Genomic DNA, 24,651 nt, shown 5'->3' with positions numbered 1-24,651 from the left:
AAGCCTTCAAGCTGATGAAGACTATCTATTGTTCTGGTTGATTTTTTCAACAGAGGTAAAACCACTTGGTACAACAGGACTCCCAAGTCAGAACAACTGCAGCTAACCAAGGTGCAGTTATTTTTCACCACTTCAGTATTCTGTAAACCACAGAATTTGTCTTACCTTCCTTACACAATTATGAGTTTGATGCATTACTTTAAACTAGCCCCTTTCAAAAAAAGAAAAAATCCCCAAACAAGTAACCAAACTTGCTATCAATGACAAATGTCACAGACAGTTCTTGTCCATAATCATGAGATTTTCTGCAGCATTTGTTTTAGATAATTCTCAGAAAGACACATGATTTTATCTTGTTCTCGTCCCATCAGTCCTCTTATCAACCTATCACTGGGACGTATATTTCTGCATATAACTGGAGCTAAGTGGCTGAATAGCAGATCTCTGCTGGCACCTCTCTGTCCCCTCCACCCCCATCATTTTTTAAGCCCCCCTCCCAATAGCTGTTGTGAGCCATGCTCGGATAATATTGATGCAGCCCACTCCAGTTGTATGATGCAGAGCATTAAGTCAGGGGAAAGGTATTTGTGGAGGGATCTGTTTTTCTCATTTGTGAATGAATTGTTCTGTACACTGAAGTGTGACAACAGTAGCTATCGCATTTCTAACTTAATAAAATACCATGACACTTCGTGAGACGCTACCTCATAGTCCGCCGGCTGAGCCTATCGTGTTACTGGGTGAAACACAGGGAAGCTGGTTAAAGCAAGAATGTGGACCATGTTTTACTACTTGGTTACAAGACTAATTTTTCATTCTTGCAGAATTTCCTTGAAATCTTAGTGAGTAGGGAATCAAGACAGGGTATCTGGACTGCTGAAAAGAAGGTCCAGACTGTTCAAATAGAAGTCTGCAATGGCGACATATCCCACTTTTCACATCTGCTGACTTTTTAAAATGATACTCTAGGATCTCAGAGGTATATGATGTGTGGCACGTACAGCCTTTAATTGAGTCAAACGTGTAAGACCTCAGTCAACCCTCACAACTCTGGGAACTGAACTGGTTTTACTGTTGTGGTATCTCTAGGTCAGTCTATGCTATACAACCTACCTCCAGGTGGGCCCAGACCCTTGTACCCACATGTAAAGGAGCCTGAGCTAATGCAGCTTTGAAATGGTACTGCAGGCTTGGAGAAAGCCTCTGCTGCCTCCTTGTGAAAGACAAGCTGCTCCTGAGGACACATGGAGAAGCTCCTTCTGTTATCACTTGCGCTCCCTCTGAATACTCTCAAGGTATGTCTCATGCACATATGAAAACAACTTACAAACACAGGTTGTCTATTTGTGTATCAGGACTGTGTTAGAGATTTTTAAACATTTTGTGGATTTATCGATCAGTCAAGCTTGCATCTCTTATTAGGTGGGGGGTTAACAGTTCCCAGAACATAAAACCTTCAGGGGTGACTCTGAAAGGCAGTAACTTGTAAACACACTAATCCCCTTGGTTGTTAATTCCTCATCCCCTTGTCAGTCCCTCTGTCCTTAATACCTGTTTTCCAGAGTGCTAGACAATAATATCTCCACAGGGACTGGGGGTGGAAGGTACTACTCTTTAGCCAGCGTTGCACTGTGAACAAAATGCATCTGGGAGAAAAAGCACAACCCTGGAAAGCCCAGAGTTCGTATTTTAACTTCACCGTGATCAGTGAAGTTAAATCACTTGGGCAACTCCTTTTCTCCACGATTTCCCAAAAGGGGAACAGAGAGTGAGAATACATCCTTTCACGTATTTGCTGATATATTCTGCAGTGAGATCAGAGCCCTTTGTACACAACACCTTGTATGGCCTATACTTGTAGACCGTAGGGATTTAATCCACCTGTACTGTTGCAACTGCAAGCAGAGATGATGTGGTCGACAGGCATCTAAGTGTTACATGGGTGGATGAATTAGTGTGGCAAAACCACCCTTGTATGATTTCAACATGTGGCTCAGCAAACACAGGCCTTGATTGCCTGGGTTGTGTTGCTAACAACCTCCAGAGTGGGACAATGCTTGTGTCACTGCACGCCCTGGAAGTGCTACACACTGGCTGCCCTTGTCAAGGTTTGCTGCCTTGATTCTTTGCTACGGGGCAGGCACACCACTAATCTGTGCTTCAACAAGCATCAATCCTCCCCCCCCCCCCGAATCAGCTGGAAAAAGTCCAGCTTCTAAGTTGTACAACTTAAGAGTTAACTTGCTGACAGAATCCCTTTCAGTAAAAAGAACGAAAGTGTTTTACTTTCAGAAAGAAAAGTAAAGAATTGCCTGAATCCCTTCTGGGTAAACCCTGAAAACACGTAAACCCCTGGCTAACAACAGAGTCTCAGAATAATTTTTTGACAGCAAAAAGGGAGTATTCCAGCTCAGGCTCCTCACTCAGACTTTGAAGCCAGTTTTTTGCTATGATGTGAAATCACATCCTCACCAGACTAAGGAGGATCACACAAATGCTAGTAAGGACTGTGCAAACCTTGCTTATCTATGGACAAATGTTTCATCCTCATCAGGCACATTCTGGGAATGCTTCAAAAGGGCTTTACACCCTGGCAGCACCTTCTGCTCTGCACAGCACTGAAAACTGCAGCCAGCAAAATAAACCATTCCTCAGTGCTAAAGCAAGGTAATAACTGATTTCGTTGTCCAGCCTGCCTCTCTGGCGAGGATGGGTGACATTTCCTCCACTTCTCCCCCTGCTTCCGCTGTCAGGACTGAGGCCAGCCATGCTCTAGTTGGTTCAGTCTGCTAGGCACCCCAAAATGCATGAACTTGGCTACGGATTTGTGCCAGAGAAATGTTTTGTTATGTTTAGCATTTTCTAGTAAGAGTACTCTTACTTTGGTCTCGAATGGGGCAACTATCCTACTGCTTTCTCAGTTATGGCTTCTTTCACCCTGCCCCAACACAGAAGATGGTCAGAAATGGTTTCAGCCCTGTGTGGTATTAGTTTATTTTGTCTTGTACAGGCCTGTGTTATACCACATGATGGTGCTAATGTATACGGTAATGTTTGTGGGTCTAGAAATGAATCAGCTCCTGTGCTTGTTTTTAATCTAAATTTCTTTCTTCTTTTTTTAAGACTATCATTCACTGCATTTTTTTTAAGCCTAACACTTGGTGATGTATGATCCTTAAATATCACTTTGTGAATACTCAAACCTGACTTTTATTTATCATCCTAAATGAAGGAGTAGGATGGTTAACAAACAGAGATGGATGACTGTTGTTGCAAATTCTTCCAAACTGAAATGGCTCTTTTTGGAAAGTGAAATTTTGTAAAGAACATTTACTTCTCTTGAATTCTCCCTCATCCCTCATTTTTTTCATTGAAAAGGCTCAGCTAAAACCAAACCACCTTGGTTTGGTTTTGGTTTGAAAAAAACTTTCGTTTGTTTCACTTATCAAGCATGTGTGTAAAGGGAAAACTTAGATTTTTCAGTAGAAAATGCTCTTCTCTTTCCAGCTACCTGGGCCATGCATCATCATTTAGAACACTTAGTGTTTTTATCTTAGTGCTGAACCTAAGATAAAATTGTCTCACAATGCTCTCTCTTTGCTTGTTTCTGCTCTGGCTAGCTGGAACACTACTTGTTTTCAAAAGTTTTTAATGTTTTTCACGGTTTTGAGCCATCCAGGTCCAGCAGCAAGTTGTTCTCACCTTTAGGTGCCTATGCTGTCCCTTTACACCCTCTGACAAGTCCACTAAAGCTATATGGACTCTCTCATTCAGCTGCCAACTTTGTGTTTCTCCATTTTTTAGTAAAAGCAGGTAAACTGATAAGATAGCTTAGGAAATCAGCAAAAATTGCTTCTCTTTTCTCATGCAGCAACAAAACAGCACTAGTAACATAAATGTTTTTATTTATCATCTTTGTAGCCCAAACTAGTTTGAGACAACCTCCCTTAACATTTTGCTGAACAGATGTGTCCTGTAGCACCTGACTCTCTTCCTGTGTTGAAGATGGAGTGCAGGTATTCTGCAGAAGGTTCTGATTTCTATTTAGAGACACAGTGCTAAACTTCAGCTCTTCACTGGACTAGTTCTTACTCAGTTACATAGTCCTGCTGGAATGAGAAAGACCCATATCTGAAGGATTTTTGTTTAGCTTTTGCTTCCTTAATGTCTAGAAACCACAAAAGAAAAAAATGCAACACACCAACTTTTTACAATTAAAAACTTTGCTCTACTGTAGTGGCTGAAGAACAACTTGAGAGACCATGTGAGATGACATGGTCATCTCCATGGAGGACTCCGCTTCTAGCAGCAAAAGCTGTTACTGACTCATAAATGTGCAGAATTTGACTGAGTCTAGACAATTTGCTACTTCATTTCATGTTTTAGGCGGTAAGTGAAGCAAGGAGAAAACTTGTTTTAAAATGATTTGCCAACTTATATTCTTGCAAAAGTCTAGATAGGCAGAGGGTTTCTGGAGGGTGGCTTTGTGCAGGACATGGAGCTTTGCTGCACCACATGTTGAGATCTGATGGGTGAGAAGTGCTAGTTACGTATTAAATATTATCAGTACTTATATAGTGCCCTGGACTCTCAAACAGCAGCTCTCTTCTTTTTTTTTAATGAGAAGGATTTTTTCACTTCACAGTTTCTGTACCCTCATCACCAATTCCCTCTTTGAAAAAAGCTGAAAGGAAAAATTTGTCAGTTCAGGTGCTACCCACTACTTGTCTTTGACAGGAAATGAAAATTCTCAGCAAGTGAAACCTCAGATTGTAAGGAGACAGGTGGCAGGAAAGGTTGTACCTCCTGTAATGCAGAGGACCACAGTGCAATTAAGCAGTGAAGGAACCAGAAGTTCTCACTGAACTCATCAGGCACAGAAAAAGTTCTCTCATTTCATCTGGCACAGAAACAAATTCTTCCTTTTTCAATTAAAGAACAAGACCATAGAAGTCTGCCCAGGGATGCCAGATTTTTCTTCCTCCAAACACCTCCAAGCAGTATTCTGACTCCAAGGTGCCCACAGCACAAAGTCCATCTTACTCACTTCGTATGTGACTCATTCAGACTATTTCTACTGATTGCAAATGCAAACCAATTTTCATCAGCGCCGTACAGCTGTTTCTCAGCTGATGACGGAATTCTGCTAGCATCACTTTGCTTGAATTTTACTGTATATTCAAAAGGATTTTTGCTTTGTATAAGGCATAGTCAGATCTAACCATGCCACAAACAGGAAGGATTCTTCCTCTTGGTCTTTATGTTGAAACTCCCATAGTTTCACCCTGCAGTGTGCTTGAGCTTGAGCAGACCTCCTGCTCTGTCTATGTGTGCAAACAGAGCTTCCTCAAGAACAGAGACCATTTTTAAAACCTCTGCATTGGCTCACAGCGAATTGCTACCTGCCCCATAGGATCTATGCTAATTTAGCTTAATGAAATTATTAAATAGCAAATTTCAGGAAAAGCAGCAGCAATGTCCTCATTATTAGATTTAGTAAAACTGCCAAAAGCCATCATTGTTACTGTGTATTTAGAAAAAAAATTCCTTAACAGAATGAAGATGTCCAAGGGACACAGTAAAGTATGCTTCCAATAAGCCATCTAAGGCCCATTTCTTTGGGGTCAAAATTGAAAGTTTCTTGGCCAGAAAAACAAGTTTGTACACCAGATGCAAATAATTAGGGAGAGAGATGTTAAATAAAATAAGCAGCTACATACCTCCAGGTCATTAAAGAACAGATGTGTATCTGCAAGGTTGAAGATCATTTCTTCCATCATAAGACCTATCCGCACAGACGTCGTAGTGTCCTGTTAGGGGAAAAATCAGTGTTTTTCCATTCACTTTGATTTTCTTTTTCTTTTTTGGGGGGGGGGGCAGTGGGAGATCTTAGAGCAAACATAGGATCTACACATTCCTGTTTCTGAAGATATGTTCATTAAAGTAATTTTATTTCACAAGTGTATCTTAACATGATTTTCCCATCCTTTCTTTTGTTCTCCTAGATAATCAAATTCTGTTCATTGAAAGATGTCTGTGGCTCGCCTTGACCAATAATAGCCCACACACTTCAGAAGATAAAACACCTGAGACTATAAGAATTGCTTCAGTAGGTTAGACCAAGAATTGATTTCCAATAGCATCATTAGTGAATGGTTAAGGGATAGTTATGAGCAACAGAGCACACAGACAGTGATCCTTTCCTGACTTCATCCTTCAAACCAGCCATAGAAGGTCAGCATTGTTTTCTTTTAATGTCAAACAGCAACTTGGTGAGCAAAATCTGAAAATGGAACCCAGGACCTCAAACATAAATCAAGTCTCTTTTTCTCTAAAGGGTGTAATCCATGTGTTTCAGCATACTTGGCTTAGGTCTTTACTGCCATGCTAACTCAGGTGATCAGCACAGAACAGGACAGAAAGGCAGATGTGTTGTTCCCACATCAGAGCCCAGCACATGATACAGTATCTACGGTCCTCAGCAGCACACGTGCACCTGGGCAGGAGATGCAAGAGCAGCCACACAACTGCAAAGCTCTTCCATCTCCACTGAAGCTGCCTACTTACTTAACAGCATCATCAGAGTTAAAACAATCCTATCCTACCATGCAAACCCAAATATAGCACGATAAAATGCTTGTCCAACTATGACTATTCCTGCTCAGGACAGAGCACGCTCTGCAGTGGTATAAAGCATGCTTGCAGAGCCAGATTTGTAGCCATAATGGCAGTTACACCCAAATAACTACATTGATTTAAAAAAAAAAAAGATAAAACAAGACAAGACACAGCACATTAAAATGCTAGATGGGTTCATCTGTCATTCTAGCTAGTGTTAGAAACAGCGACATGCTCCCGATGCTCCTGTCTGCGTGGGCTGGCTGACTGTGATGGTTTGCTCATTCTGCCATTTTCTTGTATCAGCAGTCCCCTGCCTAGCTCAGTGTGGGTCTAACTTGGCCCTTCCCCAAGAGGGTCCCAAACTGCTTCCTAAAACGGAAGGACATGATGAATAAGCTCTGGCTACCTGCAGCATTTTTAAAACACACTTTTTTAACAATTAAGAGAACGTGAAAATGCACATGCCATCAGCTCTAAAATGGCTACTACACGTTCTTAAGCACGTGTGAACCTTCTCACATCCAGACCCTCCTCCTACCAACATCGGTGGCAAAACCTTAAGTAAATTCCACTGGAGAAGGACTACACTACCTGCAGCTCTACTTTAGTGCATTTAGTTGATTCATTTTAGAAAATTAATGTTTTTCCCTGCCCCTTGCTACCCAGCCGAGACACCACAACTGTCCGTGAGACAGCTGTCACTTCATTTCCTCGCCAAGTCAGCAAACACAAGCTTACATCAGCCCAAGTTGACAAGGCTGACTCTCCTTGGCCAGAGAAGCCACCCACAGACAATCCTGCATGGCAGAAGCTGACACTTTTGGCTGGGCCATCTCCCTTTCTTCTGGCTTGGAGGGCTACATTAACAACTAACTGCATGTGCACAGCAGATCTACTTGGTCCTCCAAGCTGCCCCTTGGATGGGGGATGGCGGCTGCAGGGCTCCTGCAGCTCTTGGCTTACTGCATCAAAGCTGCCCAATGAGCACTGGATACAGTGTCTGTGGATCTGTTACTCTGAAACACAACCAAGTGACCTGCTGTACCCAGCCTGGTGCACTGCAATATTAAATGAGTCTCAGCCACTTTTCCATGCACCTCTATGCATAAAGTCAACCACCCCTCCCACCCCCAAACACCTGACCTTGTTCCTAAACCCACAGCAAAAGCATAGAAACACTCTGATACAAACAAGGTCACCAGCAGACATTTTCTTATTCATTAAATACTTCAGAAACACAAGCAAAAATAATCTGTGGTTCAGTTGATAAACACTCATAGCTCAAAAGCATCGTGCCTGTTCAAACTACAGAACAGCAGACAACTTGGGGGGAAAAAAAAAAAGCATTCCCACAACAGGCTTTCATTTGCAATTCATCTTCATTAGGACAGGGTTCTCTCATCTTTATGTTTATGTGAGTGGTTTTCCTCCACTACAGTTACAAACCATGCTAAACCAGGGCAGATTTGTATGTAGTCTTTGCTCTAATCTTCTGCAGATTTCTGTGGAGTCATATTATTCTATGACAGGACAGTAATGAATTAGTTGAGGAGCTCTAACAGGGAGCACAATGTTTGGAGGATGAGTACATTTCAATCAACCTTTGCGGCAGATGCTGTTGACATGGATGGTGTATTACACACTAACCTAATTATTACGCATTCTTGGTGCAGTTCTCTTTAATTAGAGCAGAATGGCTGTGGTTTCAGCCATGTCTGTGACTCACAAGCATTGTGCCCATCTAAAGAAAAGCTCTGTCACTCATGTTTGAACATGCTTGTTGCTGTCCCAGAAAGAAGGGCACTTTCTCCTCTGGGCAAAAAGTAAACTTTAACAGACTTGCCTTGAACATGTCTCTAATTTTAAGCCCCAAGCCCACTCCCCTGACGAGGCACAGGGACATAGGCGTAATCAGGACATCTGACTGTGGCCTCATGCGAACAGCACTGAATCAAATTTTACTACCCAGGTGTAGTTACACAGGGGAACTGTTTTGAAGAAAATATTCTGCTAGGAACAAATTATTTTCTAAAATAGTTTTTAATGAAGCAATTTATTTTTATACATTTCAAGGATCATTAGCCTTTAAAACTCTTTCAGGAAATCTCATTGGTTGGTATCTGTCATTTATCCTCTAAGTTTTGTCTTTAGCTTTATTGGTATTAATCACTAATGGGGAGTAGGAAACATTTCCAGTGTATGAAGTTACCTTCTCTTAAACTAAACAATATGGAAATTGAACTGTAGATGAGGGGGGGGAATCTTTCTCTTGAGATAGAGAATATGATGGAATGAAAATAAAACAGAAAAATGCACTTTACCACCCAGAGGGGAAGTCATTTAGGGAAATGATTTGGCATCACTGCTTTCACAGTATGGACATTTCCTCTACAGCAAGGCATGCTTCCAAGTCTTAAAGAGGCTGATAAAGTTAAAAGGCAAATCAGCACTCCCAGTATGATATAGGTGTCTAGAGGCACTAGGCCAGGGTTCCACTGGCAGTTATTTATTTGCATTACTGTAGCACCTACAAGCACTAGTCCCAGACTTGAACCCCACTGTTGCAGAGGTTGTACCCACACAGAGGAAAGACACAGTCGCTGCAGCTTTCAATTCAAGCATGAATAAACAGGAAAATCAGACTGACTGGAAAGCACCAAAATGAAACAGGTATATCAATCAACATGTTGTCCAAATTCTTTGTACAGTGTGTAAATAATCTGAAAGAGAATTATGACATTTATCTGAAGATGTTGATGGAGAGCTCTTCCTAGGCACAGAAATCCTGTACCACTAAAGGATATCTCTATGCTGCAGGGGATGCCTTGCATGGACTTCTCATGCCTGCGTTAAGAGTAGTGCGAGTTTAGCACAGCAACATAAAGTTGCCACATTCCATACTGATGATCCCTGCGAACATGTCCTTCCATAGGAAAAGTGCACCCTGGAGCCCTGGGAACAAGCTTCCTGGGTAACAGATCTAGCCAATGTTTTCTGATGCATATGAAGCCCAAGGATGAATGGACCACAGACAGCTTGAAATCAAATCTCCTCTGGGAACCACTTTTTACAGTGAAAACAGATTAATCTAAAAACTCAACCCTGAGTGCTTGTTTAGTAACTTTAGAAGAGCGAGGTCCTACCCCTCCACTAATCTACGAGTCATGCTTTCACAAACAAGGACAATGAGAGGCAGGGATAGAAAACAGGCAACAAACTCCTTTTGTAAATAAAACCTCCAGCACCACAGTGTACCCCTATATGCCTCACCTCTGCCACACACCATTGTTGGAGCTTCCTTCAGGGTCAAAATTAAACAGCCCCACAAATTACTTTCAGTGCTAACCTCTGGTGCTCGGACATGACAGACCAGGCACCCCTGACCCTCCAACACACAGCTTTAACAGGCTGTCTTCTCATTGGCTGGGGGAAATAAGCACCAGGGGAGCAGTGGTCATTTTGAAGTATTCATTCTCAAAGAGATTGATATTCCCCCTCCTCAATACATCCTTCACTCCCACTTCTAACAAACAGGAGTAGTAGTTTCACAGCTGTCCATTTCTGCTTAGTGCACACCTTGAGGGAACTGAGAGGTAAAAAGCCCCCATTCCCTACTACTCCTTCATAAACAATAAAGGATCAAAATATACAAAGAGTAAGACAAGCCCTTTTTTAACATTTTGGATCAAAAATATTTGCCCTAAAGAGCATCCTTGGACATGTCTCTCTGCTGTTTCTGTCACAGCTGTGACTTTCAGCGACGGACTGATGGGCTATTGCCTACTGCTGACAACAGCCACACCTTGTGAGCAAGATCATTTCCACCATAAGTGAGGCACTGCCAACTCCCAGCTCCATATCTACTTGGTTTTGGGGTAATTTTGCTGCCTGTTCAGCAGATAGTCCTACTAGAGGAAAACATGGGCAACAGAAGCCTGTGGAACATGCTGTGGAGGAAGACAAAAGTGTCCATTCACAAAGGGGAACGTTTTCTTTCATATCCCAATGGCATGAGCTGACACATTTGCTCTGAATGTTGCTTTTATGTTGGTTAGTTGCATGTGCTGTTCCTAATCCTTGAATTAGTTCTGTACGTTTGAAATGAATTGCATTTTAAAATTGCAATTTGAGTTCAATTATGTCCTCCAAGCTAGTAACACCTTGCCTAAAATTAATTTCTGTTTCCATTTTGTCCCCTCATTTTGAGTAATAGGATGACAGAAGATGGCTAAAAGGAGCTTGTGCACAGCTTTCAGTCTGTCTTTGCTTAAAGATGATTTCCACAAAAACTGGAGGTGAGCAAAGAACAAATATTTCCCTATTACGGCAGTGGGTTAAAGTGGGAAGTTAGGTCTGCTCACTCCATGTGAAACTCTGACTAGTCTGCATTTTAGCAAAGCAAAGGGAATGCAGAATGTGTAGGCATACCCAAATTAACTTTAAGCTACCGAATGCGGATACAAATAGCTGCAAGTACGTTGCAGCATGCACTATGTAGGTTCCTAGACCCTTTTTCAGGAGCTAACCTACACAGAAGCCTGCGTTGCCCTATCTTCACTACTAAAGCTACCGGCATTACCTACACAAAAGCCCATGTGCATTACAGCCACACTTCAAACTGCACCATCAGCATCCTCCCAAATGGCTCTGTATTAAAACCTTCTTACCACTGCTCTCCTGAAACACTGAGATTGATTTTTCATAAACTGCTTATACTTGCCCTAGAGTATGCATTAGAAAGACATGTATTTGTTAACACCTGCAGCTACTACTAATCCAGTTGGCTGGATGTCCACAGCCAGCTCTCCCCTCTCGTACACTGTAATTTTGAAAGGAAGAGAGGAGCAGACTTATCTCTGGCAATCTCTCAAGTGCAAGTCACTCTCGCCTCCAATCCTGGCTCCAAAGCCCATTCCAAGCCTCTGCCTTACAGGTACCCTGTTCAGACTTGCAGGCCATTAGCAAAGGGGCAAAGCTGGCTCCTTTGAGACGGATAACAAATCAGCTTGTTGTCTGACTCTGCTTCTATTAAGCAATGTGCCAATTAACCCGACATTCAAAATGTTAGGACAAAGTCATTCTGAGCGTGGATCTTGGATTCAGACCTCCCCCCTGCCCCGCTTTAAAAAAAACAAAATAAAGCCCTAGTATTTAAAACTAATCAGTCTCTTTAAATCCCTGCCAAATACCTGTTTATGCCGTGAGCAAATAATTACTTTTCTACAAGGAAGAAAGTATTAATTAAGAGTATTCATCAGACTCCTATTCTATACGGTTTATCTGCCACAGGTGTCAGCCAGAGGTGAGAGACGGATTAGTATACAATCAAGGGCTTTCTAAGTTAAATCTCCTCCTTGTGGTTAGCTGTTAATAATGAAGTTGTCACCAAAAGAAAGAATTTAATAGTTTTAATTGGGTTTAATTACTTGGAAACTCCTGGAAAATGGACCAGCTTGGTTGTAGAATAATAATAATAATAATAATAATAATAATAATAATAATAATAAATATACAAATGCCTGGGCCACATGTTTGAACAAAGAGTCTGTGAGAATAATCATTCTTTGGTTGTAACATTTTGTACCTTGATCAGAATTTGAGACATGAACAAGGCTTTCCCATAACAACGGGAAATTAACCATGTGCATCAGTTCTAGTTCAAGTAAGTCCACATCTTTTTGAGGAAGAGAACACATTTAGCTCTTTTACTACACTTAAGTAGCTTAGCTTGCAATTTTATCTTTTTAATAGACACAGGATACAGCTAGACCTAGTTTCTCAGAGCTTTTCAAGTGAGAGAGTGGGTATTTGTGAGAAAAGTTGTTTTAAGTAACAAAGTAGCTCAGGAGCTGAAACCCATTTTCAGAGGTGACTTACTCAAGTGACTACACTTCAGACTTCTTAAAAAAGGTTTGTCCTTTTTCAAATAGAACCACTCAGCTTTTCAGGCTCTAAACATTTTTCCCCCAAAATGAAGACATATTGTTTTACCTAAACATTGATATATCCAGGTTTATTATACAAGGTACTGAATGTAAGTGAATAGTGTCTACAGTCATCACAGTGTGACCTTGTGAAAAGTCCAAGCTCGATGGAAAGCAAATATAATTTAATCGCTTTTCTTCAGACACCTTACCATATTCACCCTTACTGTGACTTGAGAGGTACTTCCAAAGTATTGCTTATTATTTACTGACGGACTCTCTTTTTACTGGCATGTATCTGTTCAGAAATGGTTGGGGACTACACCTTGGAAATTATTCCAATAAGCAAACGGGCACGTCAGTCACTAAACCCTCACACTCAAGAGCACACGGAGGTTGAAAAGGTTCTCCTCCCTCTCTAAATGAACTATGCTTAGGGACAAGCGGTAATGAGTACACTAATGTATCCAGTGTCTGAACCCATGAGTTCTGAAATGGATTCCAGTCCTGTGGGAATACTGTACTTAAATACAGGTTAAAAGCTGGGCCATGATGCTTGGGAACAAATGGAAATTATTTTTATTTAGTAATACAAAAGGTTCATGACCAAAAATCTACAAATAATTTCTTTTTACTATACAGGGCATAAATGTCAAAAGAGGGAGTGGAATTTAAACCAAATACATCTTCATTCCCTTCCCCTCAACACAGAAAAATCACTGTATTTCTATATGTAAGCCCTTGATAGCTCTGTGAAAAATACAAAACTCCTGGAAAGCTTGGTGGAAATGCATCACGGTGTGTAATCCTCAACACAACTGCGTATTTTGTACACGCAACTTCCTAACACAAGTTATGTCCCTTTGGTTTTTTTTAAACTATTTTTCCCTTAAAATCAAGTCACAATTCAGCAATACTAGAAAGCAGGTTCCCTTTACTCATGCTTGTTTGACAACCCAGCATTGTTTCTGATATATATTTTATGTCAAAAATAATCCTTTAATACTTCCAAATGCCACACGTATACTTTTGCTTAGAAAGCCCTCTGCTCACCTAAGCTCTGCTACAAGAGGTTATGTCTACATGAGCTCAGAGCATCTCCCGTGCCCACCATCTAAGCTGTTGTGGATCTGGTTTTGCTGTTTCTGCTGCTGCTTCTCATCAACCAGTACAGATGATAAACACAGATGTTTGCTCCCGAAATACACATTTGAAATAATCAAATGGCTGGAATTATTTACTCCCTTCTCTCCAATAATGAACTAATAATTGATATAGCAGCATGTCTAAAGTAACAGACTTTTTATTACCTGCAGTGATTGAATGCTTTTTTAATTTAACTTAAAAAGGCATTAAATGCAATGTTTTTAGCCTCCAGTGGATAAAAAAATCTCCAACTTCCTCAGAAAATCCTTTCCAAATTGTATTCATCTTGACTTAATCCATGATCTACTGAGTGAATTAGGCTCTATTTGTTTTGAAAATCTATTTTATGGAGTTCCAAGGTCTGTGTTTTCCTTTGGAAGGGCTTATTCTGCCTTTCTGACCAGGATGCCTGCTAGCAGCCCTCAGCATAGGCCTCTGCAGGTTTTTAACGTCCCAAGGTGCCCCACACATATGACTAACAAAATGTAAATAAACACAGCTGAGCCAGTAAGAAATTGGAAGGTTTTCTCATTAAAGAAATAAAATAAACAGATGTCCTTAAGCACTTTGGCTCATGTTTGTCAAAGGAATGGAAAACTCTCAGATGTCTGAACAGCAGTAGTGATATAAGGCCACATCTCAAGCGAGAAAAGAAGAAAAAAAGCGACGCCATGGCACTTAGAATTAACTAATAGTTCTCAAGGGAGGGCGCTTTTGATTTGAACCTTAGCAACTTCTACAAATAGTTTTTAACAGCCGAGCAATAAAATGGGGTTTTATTCCTTCTCAGTTTGTAAAGTAGTAAAGGACAGATTCGGCCATTAGAAGCATGAATCACCATCAGATTCGATTAAATCCCTATGGTGTTTCAATCAGGTCCTGGCTTTAGGGTCCTGCGAGAGAACAAAGCAGGGAAAAGCACAAGCGACTTGAAGCATTCAATGAAAGCAGGAAAAAAAGAAAAAAAAGAAATCAACCCTAGGGTTTTACAAGGATCTCGAGTAGAGCCAAGCAGGAACTTTTCAGTGACTTTTGCTTTTTAATTGGAAATTATAATTCACTTAAAGGAAAACTTTTTGTAAGAACATATAACTGCCAGTGAAACTTTTGAGGAATAAGGCTTCTTAGATCCACAACATCATTTCTGGTGAGAACAAGGCAATCCAGTTCACAGACAGACAACATACAGCAGCTATGACATTTGCTTGAAATGCTAGAAAATCATGTTTATGTCCTGTTCTCAGCTGGGCCAAGCAGCAACTTCAGCTGCTCTGTCCAAAAGGTCTTGAGGCCACGCTATCGTTGGAGGACCCTCTCCTAGTCATTCAGAGACCTGTGCCACTGCAAGTCCCTCATCTGAGAGGCAGAGTCCATGTTTGCACAGGCTGGAAACTTGAGTGCATGCCCTGTTTCTATCTCACTGATACCTGTCTGCTTACAACTTGGATAAATCTCACGTTGCCACTTCTGAAATGCAAAAGCAATAAAAAAATATGGCTATGACAGAAAAACAGCCTCTACATCAATCAAGCCTCTACCTCAGTCAAGCAACTACGAGGCAAACTGCAAGTCCCCACTGAAAGCAGCCAGAGTGGCCACTCCAGGCAAAGCAACCACATAGTCCAGGGACACAGTGTAATACAGGCAATCTAAACACCTTTCAGTTAAGGTTAACTAAAATCTAGAACATGACTGCATGACTCTGATTTAAAACTGGGACATAATGTGCTTTACGATTTTTTGCAGTATGTTTTTCTTAACTCAAGCCAATTCAAGATGCTGAACAATCTCACAAATTGCTATGCATCTTACAGGGAATTTTATAGATCGTTAACTCCCAGGTATCAGCGGACATTGTCAAAGTACTGATAAAGATCCAACACAATTCAATAGTGAATTCAATACATAGACTGTTCTATGTATTCAGTTCTTTAAGTCAGTGCTAAAATCAAATCCTTTCCATTTGGTTCCAGGATTTCAGAGTAGCTTGCACATAAAGATGAATTTTAATTCCAGATTTTACTTCACTCAATTCATTTTGACACTAAAATCCCAAGGAGTGTACCAACACAGAACAAGAATACATGTTCTGGGAACAATACAAAATAGTGAGGAAAAGTATAGCTTCACATATACCCCTCAGATAGGGAAAACAATGCACTCAGTGCCCCCTTTTTTCTTGATACTAGTCCTTTGAAAAGCGTGAGAATGAATCTGCAATATAATACTTAAAATTTCTCAGACTGAAAGAGATGTAGAATTTTTTTTTAATGCTTTCACAACACAGATTATGGAACGAGCTTGCAAATATCTCAGTCAGGGAAAGGGGAATAGACTCATGATTTTTTTTTGGCATGGGAGTGCATGCAATCTCTTTTCATTGTGTCTGAATTAATACCACCAAAAGAGTCTTTCTGTATTGCACCTAGCTGCTTCAAACAAATGGCCAAAGCTCCTTGACTTTTGCCCAATTCATGTGAAACACCAGCAGCACTGTTATGGATTTTGACCCGTTCTTCCCATTATGTTTAGTCAGTGATTTGGCAGGCAGATCTTTGCAGACATAGTAAAGACTGCTGCCATCTTACTGTTGAATGGGATCTCTATTATACATGCCTGAAGGGATTAAAAGGGCTGGGTGGACAGTACATTAAGCTGTAATGATGGTCGACACCTGTTGTGGTCTCTAGGCACATGGTAAATATTCTGCACCCATACAGTGATCAGAAGCCTGCAGAACAGGTTTATAAACCCTCCTGAACATAATATCCAGGGTTAACTGCCTATGGAACTTTTTTTTTTTTTTGCCTTTTCTTGTCAGAGGGCCTCCTGCTGAGAAACCAAAGGGTGGAGAGATTTCCTCCGGCTTGACAGCTTTGCTGCCCCGATCACTCAGACCGTGACTCCGTGTGTTTGTGCAGGTATGCATCCATTCAACCGTGGGCAAGAAAGCAAAAGGAGATGTGAATTTGCAGGCCACTCCGACTGCCACTATAAAGGTTCTACGGCAGTGACCATATGGGAAAGACATTAAGACCAAATGTCTGATGACTGTGTAAATCCATGGGATAGAGCAAAGAGTTTGGGCAGAGGGGACAAAAAAGGAGCAACCTAGGCTAGGCTATTCATTCATGCTTCCACCTTGAGTAAGTTTTGTGTTTTAACTTCTATTAATGCTGTAAGCAAATTATTTTCTAAACACCTGAGATGAACTGTCCATGCTCTGAGGAGCCCATATCTATGGCAAGGACTATAGAGGTTTCCCTCAGAAACCAAACAAAGAGAATTTTCATATGAAATCAGGTCAGAAAACATACATTGAAGCATTAATGATTAATAATACGACTACAACTGATAACCCTTTTTCTGACTTCTTCCCCCTCTTTTATTTTGTTTTTTCAAAATCAGGGTTTTTTTGGACAGCTCCCTATTGCTGCCATCACCAAGGAAGGGGCAACCCACAGAACCATTTGAGATTTTGTAGCTAAAGAACACAGGAGTTTAGACCCAAATCTCTGAAGCTATGGTTGATGTTCCTCCTCCACTCTTCCCAGAAAAATCACCCCAGAAAGAGGTGCTATTATTCAGCTTGATCAACTTTGCAGACTAATTCTTTGAGTGGCTGCACAGCAGCTCTACCAGTGCAACAGACAGGACGATACCGGGACATTAATGTTGGTCAGAGGAATGGTGAAGATCATATAAACTGACACTTTTTCTGGAGGAAAACATACAGAACCAAGACCTCCATGTGTGAGATTTAATTCAAAGCATGTGCATGTCTAATTACAGGCACATGAATCTTTTATGATCAATTATGGACAACAATAAGAATTTTAGCCCTTGATACTTAATTTACTTTGAGATTAACACTTCCTACATTATTCAAGTAAGAGATTCTAAAACTCTATTAACCTCTGGCTCACTGCTTCACTTGTACTTGGATAATTCAGCTCACTTAAACATTTTTGAATTGTGTTACTATTTAACAGTTCCCAGGACAGCCTGTCTGAGCGTGCTGTATTTCCCTCTTGGTTTAAGGTCTGTTCCAAAGCCCACCAAAGCCTCTGGTTGTCTTTGGATCAAGCCGTTAGCCTATAATACTTTTATAACACTATCATTTCCCTTATAGGAAAGCCCTGAGGAATTTACTACTGATGAAACAAATGAAGAACTACGAAAAAAAATCCTTCTAGAGAAGTTTCTCAAAAAGCCTGTTGTAACTTAATAGAAAAGGTGATTCATTCATTAAAAAAAAAAAATTCCTGTTTGTATCATTCTTTACCTTTGTATAAAGGAAACAGCCAACAGAAGTTTGTCATTTTGTACCTTTAAAGGCCTTCCAAAGCAGACAATCCCCGAGTTTCCATTTTCCTGTTTTCCTCTCTCCCTAGTCCCTTTTGCAGGCTGCTGCTCATGAGTGCCCTGTCTTGGCCTAACTCTGCTCTCATGGCCGACAGGAACAGCTCGGCCGCTGGTGAGTGCTTTTGATAAACCCTTTCTGGCTCCACTCCCTGATGCCACTTCATCCCCACACCAGCTGCTCAAGAGATGGCAGCTTCTGCCTTTGTGGCAGCCCATCAGCAAGAGCTCACAGGTACTGCGGTGACAGGGCTTCTCACCTCCACAGGTCCATCACACCCCTCAGTCCATCACCATCCGCCCCCACGCAGCAGATCCCAACCCCACACCCTCTAAACTTGTGCAGGAGGCAGCAGATGAAGGCATCTGCTTCAGAGGTTTTACGCTAGGACAAAGTCAGCCCATTAAAGGAATTCTCCATATGCATACTGCAGCCCCTACCCAATGCTAAGCATGACCACATAGCAGATCTACGCAGCGTAAGTTTATGTTTCCTGATCCTGCCTAATTCTTTCTATTTTTTGCAGGCAGTAGGTTTGAGCTTACACACGTATACCTCAGACTGCCTTGTTCATTACGTTCCCTGGGAAAAGTAAGCGCTTCAACTACCTTGTACAACATGGGTCTGAATAAATCTCTGCTTGGAAACACATGCTTGGTTTTCAGAGGGTGCTGTTAGAAGTGCTAGCAGCATTCCAAGTGTTGCAGTAGACTTCCACACCACAAACACCATTTTATATCCTTTACAAATGTGTACATCTAACAGCGAACAATAAATCTATCTTACTAATTACACATTCAGCTTGTTATAACCATCGTAAAACAAGTACAGCTGGTAAAGCCATGAAATGATGTCAAATCATATTTCTGCTTTCTAGAGAGAAGCAGGGTTATTTTCCAGTCTCCTGATGAAGCTGACTGTTCAAAGCCATGTGTGGAAACAGCTGCCAACTAGGTCATCCACCTTTAATTAGGTAATGATATTGTCTTTTTTCCTAACCATTTTACAGAATGTCAGACACTTTTATTCAAAATGACTTAAGTGTTTATCATAAAAAGCTGCCTTAGGAAGAAATTGAAGCACATGGTGCTAAATCCAAGAGCCAGCATTTTCTCCTTAGTAGCCAAGTTCAGTCTGTTCAGCCACCGAGAGAGTTACCTAAAAAATTGGAACTGCCTGCATTTCAAAGGGGTTATCTAAAGTATGGATAGCTAAAGATATGGTTCCTAAAATCCCTTAAAAACGTGAGCTTCAGCATCCACGTGGGAAGCAGAGCCAGTATTCTTCATGGCAACCTAGACTGACCAACACAAAACCTCTTTCAAAAAATTGTCTGAGATTCATAAGAAAACACTGGTCTAACAAAAAATGTGTTACCTCATTCAGGCTAGAGTTAATGCTGTCTGGCTGCTTGACAGGCTCTTTCTTGAAGCAGACATCGAAAGAATGTCCCGATGTCCTATCTAGCAGCAGTTGAACAATACAAGCTTTTGAAAAACAAGGGGCTACTTGCAACATGAAAGGGAGGTAAATTAAATTTTCACATGTTAGAAGGAAATACCACAGGACATATTTATACAAATGTGTCTGAATAAAATCGGCAGCATCTGTTTGAAAAGCTGTCTCATTAGCTGCCCCCACAGTTCCCGATGCAATTTGGCTGGACAAGCAGTAATGCTAAAAAAATTAAATTTTACCTTCCCATATCTGGATGCAAAGGTTCCCGTGAGTAAGGAGTGAAAAATAATTATCGTCTCATCCAAATCCCACACAAACACACGCTGTGATGACAGATGGGGTGGAAAAAAGAAATATAGTTACATATTAAGCAATTGCAAGAATTCGTTCAGTCAGGAAATATGTCCTGTTGGACTAGAGGCTTTTTAAGATCTCAAACCCATTTGGAGCACTGACTGTAGATGCTTTGTGAAAGCAGGCAAAACGAAACATCAGGAATTTTGGAACTACATGTGCTGGTCTTCCCTAGAGTCTGCTCTCCTAACAACCACAGAAATCCCTGTTGCATGTCAAGTCAGGGGAACAAAACAGCAGACTTATAAAAAGCCCAAGGGAAAAAAAATGTACATATGAAGAATAGTTTGAGATGCTGATAATACAGAAATTGAGCAATTATTTTGACTACCCGCATCTATAGGCTCCAGTGATATTACCGATTTTATTCTGGCTCTTACAACTCACTAGTCTGATGGTGGGATTTACTAATAGATGCAACTGTTTATCTTTGCTCAATTTACTAAGGGAATATAAATTAAAGTTATTACCTCAATCTCACTGTCAGCAGTAGGGGAAGGATCGTTGCTTCTTTTTGACCGGGCTCGTACCTTGCCATCTGGCCCTCTATGATGTCTGTCTGTTTCTATATCTTTTGCTGGTGTTGTTGAATATTCCCCTATTATGAAAAAAGAAATTCCATTGTAAACTTAAATTTTGCACCGTATCATTATAATTAAAGCATGAAACCTTTTAATGGAGAGCACCAGAAACACTGTGAAAACACCATCAGAAAAATCTTACTCTTTTCATGTCAATAGCTGACATGGTTAGAGAAATAACTTTTAAATCCTAAGATTTGTTAAAACAATTTCAAAAATCACCAAGACTGTATAGATAACATTTTAAAATGATGTGTCACTTCAAAAACCTTACCACATTTTTCACTGAGAACAAATAGCTTTTTGGATTTTACTCCCTCCCTGCTTTTCAAGAGAGAAATTAGAAGGCAATGGAAAAGGAAACCAAGACCAATTCAACTTCTGAAAAAATTTTTTTTTTAATTTGATGAACGCTGATGATTAAAAATATACTTTTAACATCAACTTTTATTTAAAAATAATAAAACTAGCCTGTTTAGCCATATTCCATTTCACAGAGGATAGTATTTTAGAAATAATTGAGAAGAGACAGTCAAAGGTGAACTTCTCTTGTATAAAGTATCTGTATTGATTGGCTTGAGTTTCATAAACCTGTCTGGATTTCACTTACCTTACATTACAAATCCTTTTCAAACATATTTTTCTTTTCACCTTGCTAAGTTGTGGCCTCTCCAGCTTCCTAGAATAACCATATGCTTCTTCAGAGAAGCTTGAATTGTGCCTAACAAGCCTTTTTGAAATCACCCTTTCTCAAAAAGGCTGAGATAAGATCTAAGGAACAGAAAATCCTCCAACTGCTTTTAGAGCAATCTGTGATCACTTCTTTTTAAAAACCAATATTAGTTTATTTTTCTTTTAGAGCAACCACAGATGTTCAGATTTGTTTCATAAGTCAGCAGACCTACAATGGGCGTATACTGTGATCATCCGCAAATTATGTGGCGTTTTATACAAATGTTATTGCATGCCAATGAAAACTTTAGTAGGGAAGTGATATCTGAAGATTGTACGTGAACAGAACATTGGAGGATCATAATCCGTCAGTAATTCCATAAACCATTTAAGCTTTGAGACTTTAAAAATTAAGCACTCAAAGAGAGGCCACAAATTTTGAAGCCTTTTTGCATGGAATTCATCTTGAACTTTCAACTTAGACAGTTTGTACTGATCTTTTAAAGAGGGACTTTCTCTTGATGTACTTATTTATGAATGTGTATATTACATGTTGTTGTAAAAGGTGAACATAAACCTTGACAGAGACATGGGCTAAAAAGCCATCAGACAATCAGGAAACTCTGGGGCTTTTTCAGAGCATGGCTGTTTGTTTTGACCTCATTGCTACCCACGTAAGCCCTCAATACTGATCTGGGGTTTGTATGTAATTGTTTTATCTTTCTGTACTAGCTTTAGAGGAGAGCAAACCTCGCATACTCATGAAAATGACACGGGATGGTTTTAGAGAGTTTGGACGTTTTAATCTCTTCCCAAACCCTGTGTTGCACCATGTAAACAGAACTGTTAAGTGCTAAGAAATCTGATTTATCCATGTAAATGTGTGTATTTTAAAAAATTCCAACAACAAGGTTATAGTGTTTATGTCTACAGGTGGCTGAGACTGCCAAACTGAAAGCAGAAGAGATGCACCTACCAGACAGCGATTCTGTGCTCTGACTGGTGATATTGTGAGAAGACTCCTGCAGAGAGTAAGTGGAGGTTGGGATGGCCGAGGGGCTGATGCTGTTTGTAGACACGTATGGAGAGTTGTAGGAGGAGCTGTAATATTGTGGGTACTGGCTTTGAGGAAAGCTTGGATATGATGAATATTCCTTTGAGGAAAAAAGAAACATCTAACTTCTGTGTATATGGTTTTATCTTATAAATGAGTAGGCATCACAAAGGCAGTGTTATCTACACATGCAGCAAGTCATGGCTCAAGAATATTTCACTAAAGAACCATGTTTCATTCACTTACGAAATTACATTTCTGCTTCTCCCAAATATACTCCCATTTTATTAGGATCAAATAATCAACAGGAGGTCAGAAATCAGGCGAATTTTGCTTTCTCTACAGGATTTTAGTTATCAGCGCTGACACATTTTGTATTACAGGGTTCAACAATTTTATACAGGAGTAAAGTAGGGTGGCTTTTTGAAAAGGGCCATGATGGAACACAGAGTCTCTGTGAACAACGAATACCTGAGAAACTAGAAGAACAGAATGAATAATTGGGTGAGGGAAGGAGCAAAACAGGCTGCATTTTCCCATGATCAGCTGTTAGAATAGGTTACAAAAATGAAGAAAAAAAAAGTAACGATTGTTTTGCAGAAAAGTTCACAGTTGAGACTGTCCAACTATCTCAGCAAGAATTAAACTCCTGAGTGATCTTCCCTACCTACAGAAAAATGAACTAAAAATACGAGGTGCAAGCGACCTTGGGGAGCTGAGGTATCACGAAACCCTTTGTCTTGATTTTAAGGCTCCTAAACAAACTTCCTACCATTATCCCCATATGTTTGGGTTTTTTTGTGAGAAGCAGGACACTGGAATAAATTAGAAAACTTCTCTCTAGACAATTAAAACATAAAAGGTTTAATTTGTTTCTTTTCATTTTAATTGCAACTCCTGCTCTTGTCCACCTATTTGCTTTTCCAGATAGAGAACTGTATTCATGCTCTGGGGATTGTCTTTCAGCAAAAGGTGTTTATTTTCTCAGAAATGCTAATTAGTCTCTGGTATTAAGTAACATTAAATAACAAATAGTCTTTAGAAAGACTAAAAGCACTTTCCTCCTTAACTGCTTACATCTTTGTCTGCTTACACAGCTATTTCATTAACTTTCAGTCACCAGGGAGCTCTCAAGAATAAAGACTCAAGTTGTCATAAGAATTAAACTGAAAAAGAAATGAGAGAATTTCATTGTTTTCTTTTGAAGAATATCACAAAATAATGAAAACAGCCCAATTGTTTTCCCCCTTTTTAGGTAACCTTCAAACTTCAATCAAATGCACTTCCATCAGCATTTACTGACCATGTTTTTAGCCAAAACTGAAGTAATAAAGAAATTGTCCACTATTGTCATTAAAATTACAAGTCAACAATCACCTTACAAACAAGGAATTGAAATTGTTGGCCAGCTGAAACACATCTTCTGGGACAGTGTACTCATTTGTTTGGTCCAATCAAGAAAAGCCATTTGCTACTGAAAAACATCTGTCTTGTATATATATGCATGCTATTTATTTATACACACACATTTATCAAGGTATCTGAAGCATGAAGCTCACAGACAGGTGTATTCTCAAAGAAGGAAGCGCACAGACAGCTCAGATGGCTCAATATTCATCAGGGCCTGCCAACTCCTCTTTCAAGTTTTTCATATTTATTACACAGTGCCAAGACAGCAGACGACAGAATCCTAGAAGTGGAGCTCTCTGTAGAGGATGGAAAACATATCTGAAAGTTGTAAGATGGCAGAGGAATGATGAAACTCTTGGCACTGCTACAGCAGCACGGCAGAGACTGCTGGGGCATCCTCCTCCTGCAAGGACTGCACTCTGTGCAAGCCTGTGTATCAATACACACATCTTAAAATTAATCAAGATACCTAGAAGTCCAGCAAACAGACAGGCCACAGGAGTAGAGCAAAATAGTGTTCAGCAAAACACATGGCAGTGCCTTCCTTAAATATATGTAAATACCAGAATAATCTCTCTCGACCTACCAATCTTGCAAGTGTTTAAAGTAAGTGACAAGGTTGCCAATAACAAATGCTGAACCATACCTGATGCACAGCACTGAATCCTGCAGAATTTGTCAGGCCATTGGCTCCCTGGTAAATCCCTGTTGTGCCTAAGGGAGAGTATCACAGTCATAAAACACATCAGCAATCAAAGTAACAGGATATATTAATACAAATAATTTCCAACAGGAAGTAAAGTACCTGCTCACTAGAAAAAAGTGTATCACAGATCTTGACAAACATAGGCTGTAAAGATTTCAGACTATTACTGAGGTCTGCTTACTGAAAGGCATCCATAGACAACCATTACATACACTAAAACAAACACTTATGGAGCTGGGAAACAAAGCTGGAAAACAAGGATTCAACTCAAATTTAAAACTCAGTTACTTCTTTTTCCAATAAATAACAGAAGAGTATTTTTTATCATCTTCTCCTGTAGGAAAACTCCTCAGATTACGTAT

General features: G+C 40.2%; 1 protein-coding gene across 1 annotated transcript in view; it reads right to left on the bottom strand.

Annotated features, from left to right (window-relative positions):
• Positions 1–24,651, bottom strand: part of EYA2 (EYA transcriptional coactivator and phosphatase 2) — a 61,946-nt gene that overhangs the window by 10,793 nt on the left and 26,502 nt on the right. Inside the window, exons 5-9 of the mRNA XM_009326728.1 lie at positions 24,230–24,297; positions 22,096–22,273; positions 20,337–20,464; positions 19,752–19,835; positions 5,721–5,810 (exon numbers count right to left, since the gene is read on the bottom strand). Coding sequence (XP_009325003.1) covers positions 5,721–5,810; positions 19,752–19,835; positions 20,337–20,464; positions 22,096–22,273; positions 24,230–24,297 — 548 coding nt within the window. The remainder of the gene's footprint in view (positions 1–5,720; positions 5,811–19,751; positions 19,836–20,336; positions 20,465–22,095; positions 22,274–24,229; positions 24,298–24,651) is intronic.

Source organism: Pygoscelis adeliae, unplaced genomic scaffold, assembly GCF_000699105.1.
Source record: "Pygoscelis adeliae isolate BGI_AS28 unplaced genomic scaffold, ASM69910v1 Scaffold286, whole genome shotgun sequence".
In the NCBI taxonomy this organism is placed as follows: domain Eukaryota; kingdom Metazoa; phylum Chordata; class Aves; order Sphenisciformes; family Spheniscidae; genus Pygoscelis; species Pygoscelis adeliae.
This window is presented reverse-complemented; position numbering and strand designations above follow the sequence as displayed.